This window comes from Eptatretus burgeri, chromosome 8, assembly GCF_056783735.1.
Source record: "Eptatretus burgeri isolate ZD-2024b chromosome 8, Ebu_testis_v1, whole genome shotgun sequence".
Taxonomy (NCBI): Eukaryota; Metazoa; Chordata; class Myxini; order Myxiniformes; family Myxinidae; genus Eptatretus; species Eptatretus burgeri.
Window position 1 is genome coordinate 15,170,687 of NC_140968.1, and position 17,457 is coordinate 15,188,143.

Sequence of the window (17,457 nt, forward strand, 5' to 3'; positions counted from 1 at the left end):
GAGGTGGGAAAAAGAGAAGAATAAATGAGTGGAGTTGAGCAGCGGTTCTGGATTTAGGCAGTTTCACTCGGAGGGGTTGACTGATAAACCGCATGCGTCCGCAGATACTTGGTTAGACAGAACAAAGAGAGTACAGAGGGATCAACACCAGAAATGAGACGGAGGAAGACACACAGACCACTGACCCATCAGTGATAGCGAAGTGATATGCCCATAGACTCACCTTCATTGCAATGATCTTTGTTTCCATGGCATCAAGCTGAGCAAGATGTGAAGCAGGGGAGCCAGCCCAGAAGGGCGAGCAGTACTCCATCAAGCTGTGAATGAAAGCCTTGCAGGTTTATGGGAGTTATGGTGTGCAAAGGAAGGACATTGCATGATGGAGGATGCACAGTTGGCATGTGACTTGCTCAAGAGAGATCATGGTGAAGAGTGAGACCCAAGCGTGAGTGACAACCTCTTCAAGACTAAACCGAACAAAACCACCAGATCCCACATTCATCCCCTATTAGTTGTCTTCACCCGCCAACAGTGCTGGATCCTTGCCATTCCCTATCAGCCAAGTACTAGATCCTGGTTCTGGTACATCGCCGAACCTTAACACCCATGGACCTGATTGCTCCCAATCTATTGAGACCATCCGTGACACCTGTGACGATAATCCAACGGTGTCCCCAACTGGATGTACACCATGACCAGTAGTGTAGTCTACGTGATACGCAGGTATACGCCATATACCCATTAAGAAAGCTCCAGGATTTCCTTATACCCACTTAAAACTGCGCAAAGATACGTAACTATATAGTTTTTCTGACAACTTTCAGTTCATTGATTTTGTTCCCACATTCGGGGTGGAGTATAACTGCAATAAAATAAGCCTTGCAGGGAAAGCCATCAACTTCATTCATCTGCATTCATAAAATTCAACCCCACTCCAGTGTGGTGCTGTTACAAAGCCTGAAACGTGGTGGCTCACTGGCTATGACACTTGACCGAGACCTGACCTCATGATACCGCACCTTCCAACGATGAACACGTGTTTGACAGTCACTTGTGTTGCAAGTTTTTAATTAGCTAACATTATGAAAAGAAAGCAAACTTCACTCTTTAAGTGTTTTCGTAAGCCTGACCCTGAAGTACCTGCCGCTTCAAATGACACTACAGAAACTACAGAAAAGGAGCATCCTGATGCTAACGCTACACCTGGTAAGTGAAAGTCGCATACAAATTAGTTAAACTCTCTATAATTCCAGCAATCTCTGTGTGGGGGGGGGGGATTTACATTTCATGCAAATTGAGATTGGGTGGGTGGGGGATTGGCCAATTAATTATTGGTCTATCCTAAGGTGAGCTCAGGGAGGACGGAAAACCACCTGAACATTTTGAGGTATGTTTGGACGTTTTCGGAATTTGTATCGTCATTTTATGTGTTTAAAGAAATCGCGGCTTCGCGGCCCGGAGCGTCACGCCTCAGACAGTTGTAGGCCGCAACGGTTCCCGGCCCCTTTCACGACCAAAATAGCTTCTTTCACCTTTATAACTGATATCGCCGGATGCCTGACGGGAGATAAACCCGAGGAATCGGGATGCCAGGGAAAGCCGTAACCCTGGCGCTGAAGGCCCCTGCCGACTGAGACAGACAACAGATACAGACTCACTGTTGTTGATGAATACTCAAGGTTCCCATTTGCATTCCGCTGCTCGGATATGACCTCGGGCACTGTCGTGAAATGTCTCTCTGACCTCTTTGCCATGTTTGGGAAACCTTCATACATACATTCAGACAGAGGACCGGGTTTCATGTCGGCCGGGCTAAAACAGTTCCTATTTGAGCATGGCATAGCAACTAGTCGAACGATGGGTTACAACCCACAGGGTAATGGGTAGGTGGAACGGTATAATGGGTCATTTGGAAAGCCGTAACCCTGGCGCTGAAATCGAGAGGACTGGGGCCCGAGCGGTGGGAGGTTACCCTTCCCGATGCCCTGAATTCCATACGCTCTTTGCTCTGTATGTCCATCAATGCTATTCCGCACGAACGAATGTTTACTCACCAACGACGATATACTGGCAGCCAATCGGTGCCCAACTGGCAAACCTATCCGGGAACAGTGTTCATGAAGTGTCCGGTACGACAAAGCAAGTATGAACCAATGGTGGAGAAGGTCGAACTCATCGATGCTGATCCTGAGTATGCTCATGTTAGACTTCCTGATGGCAGGGAGACTACTGTGTCAGTTCGCCATCTGGCTCCCGCAGGTACTCTTCCCGCAGGTACTCCTCCATCTGGTACTCCTCCCTCTAACATTCCCTCCCCAGGTGTTTCCCCCTCAGGAACTCCTCCACCCGAGAATGGTGGCGACGGAGCTGCCGCGTTCCACCCGAGAGCGATCGAGGAGTCATCCCCGGCACGAGTCGAGGCTCCCCAAGAGGATCGGAAGCCTCCCTCAAGTGAAACCACCATTTACTCCTGGAGAGCTCGATGGATAAAACCCCCTCGACGACTCGATCTGTAAAGGGGATTATCGGCATCCCTCGATGGCACCTTACCATGCTTCTAAAACTCAAAATAATCCTCACTGCTTGAAATGTAAGCTCCGAAAGCTTTGAAGTAATCATGGTGCATCAGTTGAGCCTCTCGTAACATTTTAAAGACGGGGAGAATGTGATGAAATAAAGGATGAAGTGACGTGCGATCACGTGACGCGTGGCTCGCACACGGGACAGATAAAACCGAGATGCCGCGCGGTCGGTGGGATTGTCCCTGGGGCATTGTCATTTACGGCGGTGGTTCACTTGGTGCTCGTTGAATGGTTAGAATTGAGAGTATATCGGACTCCGTGTTATGCTGGCGAATTGCTGATATATTTTGCGGTGATCGACTGCACATGTATTCCTTTTGTGTCTGTAGAGATGGCTTCAATCAAGTGAAATAAAGCCTTATACTCCGAAGGTCTTTCTCTCGCATTCACTTCAATTACCTGCACGATGATGTGTGTTGAAATTGTGTGACTTTGTGTTGTCGAGTTATGAGCGAATCAAGGACTTCGCGCCGCTGGCCTATTCGATTCACGTGAGGCCTTCCGGCTGTGATGCAGTTTCTCTCTCCCGGCTCTCACGAACGAACGGAAAGATATTTTGGAATTCTGTTTTCAGATTTCCCAGTCGGTAGCCATCGGCTAAATCCCAAGGTGGAAAACTAGGTGAAAATCGGAGGATTTTTGGTATTTTGGCGACGAAACCAGCTTTACGTAATTTGAGAACAGGAAATAAAATGCGCTGATTAATTCCCTTGAGCGGTGGTTAATGTGAATAATTTTTCATCGGTACTTGGAGGTAGGTGAGGTATCGACCTCCGAAACGAGGGGTATCATTCGGTTGTCGGACTTGTGATGATTAAATTACAGAAAAAAACGATTGTTGTCGGGCCCCGTACATTTCGGCGCCTCGCCATCGAAGGGAACGAAAAATTTTCAATGTTTTCGGATTTATCAGTATCGATATATTCTATAGGGTGGTAATGAGATTACCTCGAAAATCCGATCAAAACGACTTATGTTTCGCAGTTTAGCCGCGGCTTGCATTTCCTACTGGGAAAAATAACATTCCGGAAGGAATTTCTCTTCCACCATCATCCGAATAATTTTTCCGTCGGCAGGAGGACATAGAGGAAGGATAGACTGACAAAATGAGGAGTTCGACCAAGATCTGTGACTTGTCATGATTAAATTAGAGATTTTAAAGGCAGCGGCGGAAAAATATGCAAATTCACTCCAACGTCTCTGACGAACGAACCGAAAGTTATTTTTTAATTCTGTTTTTGGATTATATATTATATAAAGATGTTTCAGGTCGAGGCAATAATATTGTCAGTTCGCTGTGAACCATTGATTGGCCCATGAGGATGAATATTAGGCCGAGTGTGTTGTTGCCTTCCCTTGAGTTTGACTTAGGCCTGTGCCTAATCGTCTTAGTGCTATTGTTCACACCAGAGCTCATTATTATAAAAAAAAAATCTTCATCCAATTTTGTGCTTAACAACAATGCTGAAGTCTGGCACAGATGTGGCGAAGGCGGGGAGGGATTCGGGGATCATCACAGTCTACTCACTCACTACAATATCCTCGACTACAGCACTGACCAAAATGCTCCAATCGTCTGCGCCACCAGCCTAAACATTTCAAGGATTATTATATTTTGGATACTGAGAACCATATTGTGGTCACAATGCTCGTACAAACACTGTGATGGGGCAGAATAATCCCCGAGACCGGAGGGCAGTCTGCACGATGATGGTCTCAGCAAACCTGAGAACGAGTGTTTGAGTTCTGTGACCTCCCACATGTTAAGTGACCATTTAAGTATTTTTGTTTAACCTTACGTTCTCTTCCCCAAGATTTGTTGCCAGATACTGTCACCAACTTTTGTGATACAGAACACCGAGAATGATAGGAGATGGATGAGGGTGAAAACGAAAGAAAAAGATGAAGAAGAAAAAAAGTTGTGACGCCATTATGTTGTTCTGTCCTCCGTATCTGTGCGAGCACGGGGTGAGCGTGTGGGGGTCATTCCATGTGAGCGTGTGGGGGCCATTCCAGGTGAGCATGGTTTTGGCCCACTCGGGCATGTTGTGTAATGAGTGATATTATAGTTGATTTCAACCTCATCAAATTGGTGTTTTGGCCCTGGTGCTTCGCTGGGAAATCCCGTAAACCTTTGTGGTTCAGGGGCCGGACGAAGAAGGTTTTCACTTGGTACCCCCCCGACCCCCCTCCCGGCCCATTCTGGCTCTCGGCGGCCCTGACTGCTCCACCACCGAACTCCACGAAACTCACGAATCCTCCATTTCTCAAGGAACCAACAACAGATGGACGGAGGTGAAAACTTCACCTTCGTCCACTTTCGGTGGAGGATGTGTTGAGAAGACGGGATGGTGGGGAAGGAATCCATTCAAGACTATCTATTTTTTACGTACGCACGTTCACACACACACAAAATGAATATTCACAGGAATACCAAAGAGGGGTAGATGAATCAGGACGTGCACCATTACTCACTGAGTGAACTCCTTTATAACAAGGTTTAACATTAAAAACATCAATGGAGTAAACACACGTCCGTTGTACAATGTCAGTATTATCTAAATCACAACTTCTCAAACTGAACGTTTTTAAATCCTCTTCTCATTGGTGTAAAAATGATTGAAACACAAAACACAAGATATTAATCAACCTTGGGTCACGTGGATTTCACCGGAAGAGCTTAATCAGAACAAAAAGTATATAAATAATTATATCGAGGTGAAAATATGAACATAAACGAGGGAAACGGGCGTGACCACACTGTGACGTCACAGTGGTTGCTCGTGGTTACAATAAGAATTCCAACAACAGGGAGATGTAAACACAGAGGTGTCGTTAAATCGTCAGTCCGTGGATTGGCGAACACCAGACATGTCGTGGTTTCTCATCGCGGTGTTCGTGATCACTGTCCTTGGAAGTGGAGCGTCTCGACCACCACAGCAGGTAAGTAGGGATTGTGAGAAATAATGTACTGAACTCGGGGAAGGTACACAGCACGGGGGGAGTTGTTTTTATAGTAGTTTGGGATAACGGGCCCGGACTTCGGGTTTTCGAAGGTGGGGGTGTGGGGGAGAGGTTGGGGTGGGGGTTTGGGGGGGAAGGCGGTGAGGATGTGGGGCAGAGGCTGGGGATGTGGGGGAGAGGGGGTGAGTGGGGGAGGAGGTGGAGTGGGGGTGAGTGGGGGAGGAGGTGTGGAGCTTCAACAAGTTGGACCTCTGTGATGGAGCTTGATGACGCCGAACCATCGAGTCCGCTGTGGGATTGGATCACACACACAGCACACTGTACCACCATGTTTCATGTGCACACCGTACCACCATGTTTCATGTACACACCGTACCACCATGTTTCATGTGCACACCGTACCACCATGTTTCATGTACACACCATACCACCATGTTTCTTGTACACACCCAAAACACCCCCTGAATAGGAGACGTTTTGGACTCAAATCCGGTGTTTTTAAAATGTGTGTATATAATCAATGTTAAATGATGACTGAGGGTCATCATACAATTTCTCATTCAGGAATCCTTGAATGACCAGAAACCATTTACAAACATTCCATGTTCCCAACTTCAAGGTTCATCTAAAACATCCACATCTGGAGAGTGGAATATTAAATAATGATCCCTGAATGTTTCCCCTCCATGTCCTTGGAATGTCCTCACTCATCATAACCCAGTTCAATGGTTTATTGAACACCTGAACCCCATATTCACCAAGGCAGGTCCATCCTTACAATGGTATCCCATCAGGTCCCACTGCTTCGCCATTTTTCATTCCTCGGCTTTCATAAGTCGGCTGTCTTGTCTGACGACACTTTTTTGTGGAGAATCAAAGATTCCAGGAGTCTCCTTGAACAAGGAGGAGGTCAGTGAGTGTTGGTACACAGTTAAAATCCCATATTTAATCTTCCTTGTTTGTGCTTTAAATTATTGTGATACATCTTTCCCTTGACGATGTGATGAGGAACATGAAGAGAGTTTATCTTTGGTTGGAAACTGCAGGTGAACTTTCCCCACCAAGTAAACTTGGAATTTGTCCCTTCAAGGTAAAATCTTCTCCATGTTCGTGTCGATGGAGGAATCTTCACGGTATACCTTGAGTGTATCTGGTACCACACATTGCACTCCGTGTGCAGTGGAAATTGATCGCCAGAAGATCCATCTCAGGGCTGGTGGAGTTTCACAGTTTACACCTTCACCTCTGATCCTGGGTTCAAATCTCGATCCCTCCATAAACTGCCACCCTGGTGTTTCACGTGTCATGTGTGTTACAACCACTGGAGGAACATTAAACATGAAGGATTCATCTCCCAACCCTCATTTATATTGGATGTTAAAGATCCCACGGTGTTTTTTGTAAAGGGAAGGCGAGCTGTCGCCAGCATTCTGAACAAATCACAAATTACTTCCCAAACCCTCTTACAAACCTGTCCTTAACAAGCGTGGTACAAAAGATAAACTCTCGAACATTCCATGAACCATTGTGTTTGTTCTCTAAAATTATCAAGAACATGTTATTTTGTCACAAACTTTTTGATTTTGTAAAGTAATTGTAAAAACATTGTTTAGTTTAATTATAAATGAAATAAACATGTTTCTTCCCCTGGCCTTGTCTATTTCTACAGGTTTTCCAGAACGATGCTGTTGAGGATGGAGGGATGTCCCTGGGTCGTGATGTCGTGTTCGTCGTGATTGCCTCCCTTGTGTTTGTCGGTGTGATTGTGTTTAATCCATCTCGTTGGTTCAACAAGACGAGGTTCAGGAGAAAGCGCTGCATTCACTGGTAAAGAACACAAATGACTTTTCATCAATATTTATATCTTCATCCAAGGGGACAAGATGGCTCAGAGATTTGAAACGAGTTTATCGTGCTCCATGTCTTGTGGGATTATAAGGACGAGCATTTTTTTGTTGTTGAAGATAGAATTTGTTGTTTTATTGACTCGAGGAGATAACTAGGTGTCCAAAATCCATGGGTAACATTTTTTTCATCCACCGTTTTTGTGGCCATCTTGGATTTCAAAATGGCTGCCATGAAGAAGCCCACCGATGCTGTATAAAATCAAAGATAAATTTGGTGTAAATACCAACATTTGTACTGCTAGAGGTTCAAAATATAAATGTAGATTTACTGGCAGTAAAGATTTATAATCACCTTCGACTTCAACATGGCTGTCTTCGTGAAATCGTGTGGAACAAAGCTCATTTTAAACGGAGGGGACACCTTTGGCGAGCTGTTTACAATTATACTTGTGTATTAAATAACCCGTGTATCAAAAAATAAGCTGTGAAAGTTTCAGCTCAGTCTGTCTTGTAATTCATGAAAACACTGATGAAGGCAATCACAGTATTAAACTCGGACACTCGGTAGAGCGCATACCTCCACCACGTAATGCCTGATCCATGAGAACATATTGGGTCCAACACATTTTTGAGATTTCGTGCTATATATCGTTTTTAGCACCAATAACTAAAGGTGATGAATCGCTTTAAAAAGTAAATAATTCTCATATCCAGTTCTGGATTCAGATCTTCACCAAAATCAAATCACTTTAACAGGGTCCCCTGGTAATTAGATCACGTGGTTATTTTTCTTGGTAACTGGGTAAACTCGACAGAGGACCCGAGGTCACGTGGTTGAGTTATTGGCGTTCACGGTCCATTAGTGATCCACCGCGTCATGGAATTATGCGTGTGCGATGGCCTGCAATTCGGGGAGGATCTCCAAGTCTTACTCACGTTGTTGTTCTTGTGGACTTTTTTGTTTCACAGCCGACAGTTTTCATCGAAACCTCCTGGAACTTGGCATATACATGTAAAAATCTCCGATTTTGAATTTCCTCCTAGAAAAAAAAGTTATGGCGTCAAAATATCTCCGCTAATGGATATCGCCCAAAAAATTATCTCCAAAACTCGGCAAGCTTTTTGAATTCTGTTTGCGGGAATCGAACAGGGTTTCAGCAGAGATTAATGACCGCATATATGAGACATCACTTCAATTTTATGAATTATCAATTTTATGACGTCATTCCTATTTTTTGATATTTTTTGTTTCACAACGCAGAGTTTTCATCAGATCTTTGTGAAACTTGTTTCATTCCACAGTTTTCATCGAAACTTCCTGAAACTTGACGTATACATGTCACAATACCTGCGCAGACAGTAACCATCTCCGATTTTGTAAATTCCTCCGAGAAAAAAAAAATTATGACATTAAAATATCTCCACTAATGGAAATCGCCGAAAAAATTATCTCAAACTAGGCAAGCTTTTTGAATTCTGTTTGCTGGAATCGAACAGGGCATGAGCTGAGATCAATTACAGCACATATGATACAGCACTATGATGTCATATCAATTTTTATGACGTCATTCCTATTTTTTGTTATTTTTTCTTTCACAACCCAGAATTTTCATCAGATCTTTGTGAAACTTGCCAGGTTTCTGCAGAAAGGCCACACACAGGCAGTAACCATCTCTGATTTTGGAAATTCTTCCGAGAACAAAAGTTGAGGTCATAATATCGCCGCTAATGGAAATCGCCGATACCAATATCTTCGAAACTAGGCAAGCTGTTGAATTTTGTTTGCGGGAATCAAGCCAGGCATTAGCACAGATAATTTATTAAAAGGTTTATTATTGAACACTTGTGAATATAAAGTGAAACTCCCCTATTAAGTGTTGATTTCCAAGGAATAGTTGTTCGTTCTTCTGAGATGAAGGATATTTTTTAATCCAAGATGGCCTCCAAATGACGTCATGAAAAAATGTTTCCAGTGAAGTGAGTGCACGAATTCCAGTGAAGTGAGTGCACGAATTCCAGTGAAGTGAGATATAATTTTCAAAAAGTCACATGATTTCCTTCTTCATAAAAAAAAACACAAAAGTTCACAACATCCTCCAACATTACATTAAATTATTTAAATAATCAAGTGTGATTCATCGTTCCTCACCGATCATTTGGACCTTGCTTAAGTTACATCTGCAAGCTCGATATTCCGGATCCTGCAGCATTGTAACATTCGTGGAACAAAACCATTGTTTAACAAAACCACATATTCAACACTTTACAGGTGATGGAATACTTCATTTTACCTTGAACTGAGAATGTGTTTTTCTCTTGCAGTGTGAAATGTGGATGTAAAAACAAACAGAGACAACAACTGAAAGATGAGCCACCATTGGGAAATAATGTTCAGGAAAACAAACTCTTTCAAACGCAGAAAGTGGAGGGAACGGAGGATCATGATGTGAAGGAAAAAATGGTGTTCACAGTGAAACAGAACGTCGGAAATGAAGAACAAGAGGAAGAACATTATCAAGAGGATCAAAATAAAGTTTTACAAGCACTGAAAGAACAACTTCAGGAAAAAGAAAAGATGTTGCTCCAAAAAAAAGGAGATCTCATTCAAAGAGAGAAGTTTGTTCAGGACAGAGAACGTGAGTTAATGGAAATGGACGCGCAAAGGAAATTGAACAAAGAATTGTGGTTAAAGGAGGAAGATGAACGGAGGAAACGAGAGGAGGAACAGCAGAGAGAGAAAAAGGAAGCAGAGCAGAAGAAAATAAATGAACAGGAGAGGAAGAAACAAGAAGAGTTAAAGACATGGGAGAAGGAGGAATCCAGACGAGGAAACTGGGAAAAGGATTTTGAGGATGAGAAATTTGAAGTTTGGATCTGGGAAAAGCGTAAAAACACAGAACGTAAGAAGAAAATGCTTGATATAGAAAAGAGAATGTTGGAGGTTAAAAACTGGAAGCAACATGTTCATCAACGGGAGAAAGAATTGCAGAAATATCAGGAATGGGAGCGGGAGCGACAGGGGGTGTTTGATGCCTCCATTAATGGGAAAGATGAAGAGCTCAAGAAACAGCAGCTCCATATCCACCAAAAGGGAGAGGATCTTCATAATCGACAATGTAATCTGAATAAATCGGAGGGAGAGTCTCGTCTGAGAGAGAAAAAGGAACAAGAACACAGAGAGCAATGTGAAGTTGCCTGGAAAACAAGAGAGTTGATTCTCATGGAAAGAGAACAACAGATAAGAGAGAAGAAACGTCATGTGGAGTTGAGGGAGCAAGAGGTCTTGGAGAGAGAAACCAAATTGCAAAAAGCAGGAAAACTTACTGAGGAAGGAGTTGAGGAAGAAGTGATTCTAATAACTGATGATGGGCTCCAGAAGCAACAACTGAAACAGCAGGATGTTGATTTGCTCCCACCTGAACCAAAGCCTCAAAGTGATGAAGGGCGGGAGCAGCGACAACAGTACAGTGTTGTTCTTCAACGCCAACCGAAGCCTCTCTGTGAAGGCAGGAAACAACAAGTGAAACAGCCTGATGTTGATCATCTGCCGGCCGAACGTAAGCCTCACCATTCGTCTCAGTCCAAGCTTGTCAATGATGAACCAGCGGAGATAGAAAGGCGTAAAAATAACCTCATGTTCCGTGGAGTGAAGGAGGGACAAGGGGAACATGACAAGGAGGTTGTGACAAAATTAATTAAAGCCATGAACCTGAACATAGAGCCCCTAACCACTTTCCGTGTTGGACGGTACATTGAGAACAGATTCAGACCAATGAAAGTTGTGTTCAGTTGTGAGTCGGATCGGAATCTTGTTCTCACCAATAACAAGAAGGTTCGCAATTTAACTGATCCCTCTCTCTGGACAAAAAACATTTTTATCACTCCGGATTACACTCAGCTCCAAAGAGGAAAACAAGAGATGCTGCTGAGTGATCTTGATAAAAAGAGGGAAAGTGACCCAAACGGGAGATATACCATCAAAGGGGACAAAGTAGTCCTCCTGAAGAATCCCAAGGGCAAGCCTCATCTCCATAAATAACGACCTTCCCTCCTCATCTCCCATCTCCTATAACAGACTCCTCACATGACACACATTTAAGGGGAAAAAAAAAACACAAAAAAATCATTTCAGGAAAAAAAAAAACATTAAAAAATATTTCAGGAGAATATTCCATTGAAACAAATTCACTTTGACGCAGGGTCTCTTTCAAACACGTGAATGTACCTGAGATCATATTGGAGCAATCACTGAAACATCTTCTGATCGTAAGTCATGGACAGGGAGTTCAATCCTTTCAGACATCTTGCATTTCATGAGGACAGGAACCTGAACTTTCATAGTGAAGGAAGCAAAGTTGAGGAAAACCATGGTGGGATCGTGTTGGTGAAAATCAATCTATCACCATCTTACATTGTTCATTGGCTGGCTTGGGAACAGAAGCCTCATCCTGATGATGGCAGCAACAGCAGAAGCCATATTGTATGCAGGATCTTCAACAGGTAAGCACTCTTCAATACTTTGGGGCAGGTGGGTTGAACACACAATGGGTGCAAACACAGCCAACCACAAGATCAAAACATCAAGAAAAATAAGTTTTGAGACTTCGACTTTTACAGACATTGCTGTTAATACTTCCTTCCATGAAGAAGAGTGTCCTGAATTGTGGAGATAATTGTAATTATAATTTTTGTGGGAAGGTAACTTCTTGTCGTGATCATCCCCATCCAGAAGAAACAACTTTAACTCCCTTCGATTGGATGACATCACCTGATTCACCTTGTCCTTTGTTACCTGTTCCATCCGTGCCTTTCCTTTTGTTTTCTTTTCTGACAAGTTATCAAACTGATTGAGATTTCAATTTATCGAATCTTTCATATTTCTATTGTTTTTCCAAAGGTCCCTCAGAAGAGGTGCTCGTTCCCTCCTCCACCCCTCACCTGAAACCATCCTTCCGATTGGAACGTAAGTTGACAAGATTCTTGCTTTACATTACAAATTACAATTTAAAACTTTGTCTAAACTACCTCTTCTTCACCTGCATCATGTCCCATTTTGTCTGTGCCTCAGAAGTGTTGAGGACAAACCCATATTTTTCTGAATTCTAAAACTTACAAACACCAAGCAAATCTTCCCGTTGGTAGAAGTCTCGCATGAGTGTTAATGTATCTGTACAAAAGTCATTATACACACCTGGATGATCATTGAAATTTGTTGTTTGAAAAACTTCAGTACAAATCCAGTGTGAGTTTGTGATGAAGAAAATAAAGATGTGAAATTGAAGGCAAAACAAAAGAAAAATTGAATTGAGATGCAGAAAACAATTGAGAGGATACAGTGTTTCGAGGATTGTGTTGGAAGGAATGATAATGATGGAGGTTATCACCACGTCGCTGTCGAGTTGTTTTGACTTCCTTTTGTTGACATTTGTGCAAAGGAAGGAGTTGTAGTAATGGCCGCAGGAGAAGAAGGTGTCATGTTTGGCAGTGGATCCATCATCACTCCATCGTCGAAGAGCTCCAACAAGGTAAGATGAAACTTCAGACTCTTCCAGATGGTCGATCCAAGATGTTTTTTTTTAAAGAAACAAGAGTCTCCAGAACTACAGGTACTTAAACCATCCATCGACCTTATTTAATCACTTGCACCCTTTTTACGTCCATGTTTTTCAATTTGTCATTTCCTTGCTTGTCTCTCTATAAGGGTGTGCGTGTGCGTGCCTGTGCATGCGTGCGTGCTTGCGTGTCCCCTCCATAACTCCAAGACCATGAAACCTCGCAGCCTGAAACGTTGCAAGGATGTTAAGGGAACTCCAAGGGAGTGCATGAATGAAAATTGGTTGCTTGGCTTCATTCAAACCCCCTCCCCCTTTTGAAGATAATTAACGGCATTATTTAATTATCCTTTATCAAGGCTCATCCTTCGTCACTTTGCTGTCCCTCGCTGTTCGTGTTTTTTGGGGGGTATTATTTTTTTTAATCTTTTTTGGCCTGTTCAACAGAGCCTTGACTTGGAATAGGCCACAACAATTTCTTACCGATAAGGTGGTGAGAAATATTTTTTTCACTTTCCTCAATCTTATCATCGAATGCCTCATCTTCATTATTCATGCCTTCAAATCGCTTATAAACACCTGGAGATGCCAGTGTCCATGGCGTAATTTAATTTCTGCACATACAGTAACGTCTTGAATCTGTTATTAGTGTTAACATTTTTGTTTGATCTACTTTCATTATCCACTCGTCACTTCCACGTAGATACATATAAAAAAAAATAACATTCACATCTCCCATCAACAGTCTGTGTTGGCCCTGCAGTGCCTCTGGTGTTGCCTCACCCACTGATAATGTTGTGCAATTTTCTTGAAAGGCAGAAGGACAGGAAGATAGAAGAACACAAAGAAGACAAAAAACAAAGATTAACAAAATACCAGAGCGGCAGGAACTCTGTGACATCAAGAAGCAAACACAGCAACAATGACTACATTCTGTCCTCCCGTATCCGCATCTCCAGTTCAAGCCGATGAAACCTTTGTTGCCCCTGTGTGAAGCGGGGCCATCGCCGTAAAATACAAAACACACAGGAAATGGCACTCTGTGTTGAGGCGCGGCGGTGAAGGTCATGTTTAACCCTCGACCTGTCAAAGATCCCCGGGGGGTTAAATATCACGGAAAGGTAAGCATTGGTCTTATTTTGATGCATGGTGCTTGCTTGTAATATCTATCTATAATTACAGCAGTGTGTGTGTGTGTGTGTGTGTGTGTGTGTGTGTGTGTGTGTGTGTGTGTGTGTGTGTGTGTGTGTGTGTGTGTGTGTGTGTGTGTGTGTGTGTGTGTGTTTGACCGCTGTTTCTCGACAACCACTGGTCCGATCTCATTGAAACTTGCCAGGTATATTGCTGGGGACCTGAGGATGTGCCTTTTCAAGGTTTGATATTAATCGGACAAGTGCTTCCTTGTTATGGCCATTTATTTACCAAACCAATGGGAAGACACGTTGTTGTGTGGGCGTGGCCGATGGGGAAGGGAAGCACAGCCACGTTCCCCATTACGGGTTACAACGTACGGGCTTCCCCAGAGTGATGACCGTGTATTCTAATAATTTCTCGATTTCTTATGCGCATTTATAGATAAACACAATGGCCCAAGTTATGATTGTTTTCATATTAGACGGTGTATAAATTTCGGGAACATCAGAGTGCTGGAATGCTTTGAACCAGGAAGTAAATTTTTTCTCTCTCTTCTCTTCTCTTTTTGTTTTTCCTTGCCACGACATTGCGAAAAGGTAAAATACGTTGGCGCTAATTGAATAATTGGGTATTTAAAATAAATTTCGAATAATCGGAACTGCGAATAATATCGAAGTTCCGGGTCACGAACGTACGGGCACGTGAGAGCGAAGAAACGGCCTGTGTGGTTTATTTATTTGTTATTATTATTATTATTATTATTATTATTATTTTTTTTTTTTTTTTACGGGCACGGACTGGTCATAAGAAATGTGGGACTCCATATGTTACATTTACGTATTAGATATTGCTAAATCTCACGCTAACCACATCACAATGGCAAAGGGTGTGTTAGGCATTGCACACGATGATACTTTTTTAAACATCGGGTAAATACCCCTGGGCGCTCACCTGTTAATGGCTGGATAAGATAACCCGGGAATGACGAGCAGGAATGGATGACCCACAAAATATATCATGGAGAAGAAAGTAAACACCAATGTTTATTTTGTTTTTTTTAAATTACGTGAACAAACTTTAACATGACGGATGATAAAGGTCGTGTTCAAATTTCATCGAAATTGGCTGCGAAAGGAAATGAAGGTTTTGGTGAAGAAAGGAATTGCACATGTTGCAGGGCAACCCTCCCCCACCCCCCCTCAAAAACTCTCTCTCGAGAGTAGACACCAATTTGATTTATGAGCTCGCCTGTTCAAAGAACAGAGAGCTCAAGCAATACCCCCGGAGTGAGACTGAGCGTGAGTGTGAAAATGTTAAAAAATTTTGGTGCAAGTTATTTTTTCCTTTCTAAAGTTTTTTTTTTTTTATCCACACTATTTTTTATACACCCGATATATATATATATATATATATATATATATATATATATATATATATATATATATATATATATATATATATATTTATATATATATATATGTATATATATATATATCGGGGCGTATTATGTGTCATCCGTCTGTCTGTCTGTCTGTCCGACCATCTGTCCGTTCCTGTCCGCACTCCAACTCCTGAAGTTTTCAACTTTCCCGTTTCATATTTGGTACATCGGTACAGACTGTGGAGACGGTGTGTCACGACATACGGTGGTCATCAAAAGTGGTTGCCATGGCAACCAGTATGCTGTTTTCAATCCGTTCCTTGTCCTCACTCTAACTATCAAAGTTTTCAACTTTCACGTTTCATATTTGGTACATAGGTACAGACTGTGGAGACGGTGTGTCCTGACATACGTTCGTCATCTTAAGTGGTTGCCATGACAACCAGGATGCTGTTTCCCGTGTCGTCGCACAATTCTGTACACACCTTGTTCTGGCGTATATTGTGCTCACTTGCGCTCTTGTTACTAATTGCAATATACAAATACAGACTGTATATTGCTTCAAAATTATTTGGATCAGACTTCACTGCAATGCTTTATAAATAATATTAATAATTAGACGAGTCTGTTAAAAACAATAAATGTATAAACAGGCAAGCATTGGGTGGCTTTGACACCCACTCTGGTTTATATCCATGGTCGAGACTCATGTAAGAGATCAATCACAGAACAGATCAGGACACATCACAAAGGGAACAGCAGGAGAAAGGGGAAAAGCCAATTGCAGAGCAGAAGGAGAAGGTAGATGGAGACAGACAAACAAGGGATGCAGACAAGGATGAAGGTTGGGGGGGGGGGCGTGAACATGAGGGTGGACAAGGTGCATTCATGAGAAAAAAAATTGGGAGGGTGGGGGTGGTTTAACAGGTGAAGATAGTATCAAGGCTTTGGATGCAGAATGACCTACGATACTGGTGAACAGCTGTCGAAAGACCCACAGGGAAGAAGGAGATGGAAAATTATGTGGAAGGCAGTTCCAGAGGTGGGAAAAAGAGAAGAATAAATGAGTGGAGTTGAGCAGCGGTTCTGGATTTAGGCAGTTTCACTCGGAGGGGTTGACTGGTAAACCGCATGCGTCCTGCAGATACTTGGGTAGACAGAACAAAGAGAGGACAGAGGGATCAAGACCAGAAATGAGACGGAGGAAGACACATAGACCACTGACCCATCAGTGATAGCGAAGTGATATGCCCATAGACTCACCTTCATTGCAATGATCTTTGTTTCCATGGCATCAAGCTGAGCAAGATGTGAAGCAGGGGAGCCAGCCCAGAAGGGCGAGCAGTACTCCATCAAGCTGTGAATGAAAGCCTTGCAGGTTTATGGGAGTTATGGTGTGCAAAAGAAGGACATTGCATGATGGAGGATGCACAGTTGGCATGCGACTTGCTCAAGAGAGATCATGGTGAAGAGTGAGACCCAAGCGTGAGTGACAACCTCTTCAAGACTAAACCGAACAAAACCACCAGATCCCACATTCATCCCCTATTAGTTGTCTTCACCCGCCAACAGTGCTGGATCCTTGCCATTCCCTATCAGCCAAGTACTAGATCCTGGTTCTGGTACATCGCCGAACCTTAACACCCATGGACCTGATTGCTCCCAATCTATTGAGACCATCCGTGACACCTGTGACGATAATCCAACGGTGTCCCCAACTGGATGTACACCACGACCAGTAGTGTAGTCTACGTGACATGCAGGTATACGCCATATACCCATTAAGAAAGCTCCAGGATTTCCTTATACCCACTTAAAACTGCGCAAGGATACGTAACTATATAGTTTTCTGACAACTTTCAGTTCATTGATTTTGTTCCCACATTCCGGGAAGAGTATAACTGCAATAAAATAAGCCTTGCAGGGAAAGCCATCAACTTCATTCATCTCCATTCATACAATTCAACCCCACTCCAGTGTGGTGCTGTTACAAAGCC

The 17,457-nt window shown here is 42.9% G+C and overlaps 1 protein-coding gene across 1 annotated transcript; it reads left to right on the plus strand.

Moving 5' to 3' along the window:
* Window positions 1–9,307: 9,307 nt before the first annotated feature.
* Window positions 9,308–11,885, plus strand: LOC147021178 (uncharacterized). The gene has a single exon (XM_085893735.1). It carries the CDS (start codon window positions 9,852–9,854, stop codon window positions 11,430–11,432), a length of 1,581 nt encoding a protein of 526 aa, XP_085749861.1. The 5' UTR covers window positions 9,308–9,851; the 3' UTR covers window positions 11,433–11,885.
* The last annotated feature ends 5,572 nt before the right edge of the window (window positions 11,886–17,457 follow it).

Bases quoted from the DNA above. Each gene is read 5' to 3' on its own strand.
- LOC147021178 (XM_085893735.1), top strand. From the start codon at position 9,852: ATGGTGTTCACAGTGAAACAGAACGTCGGAAATGAAGAACAAGAGGAA.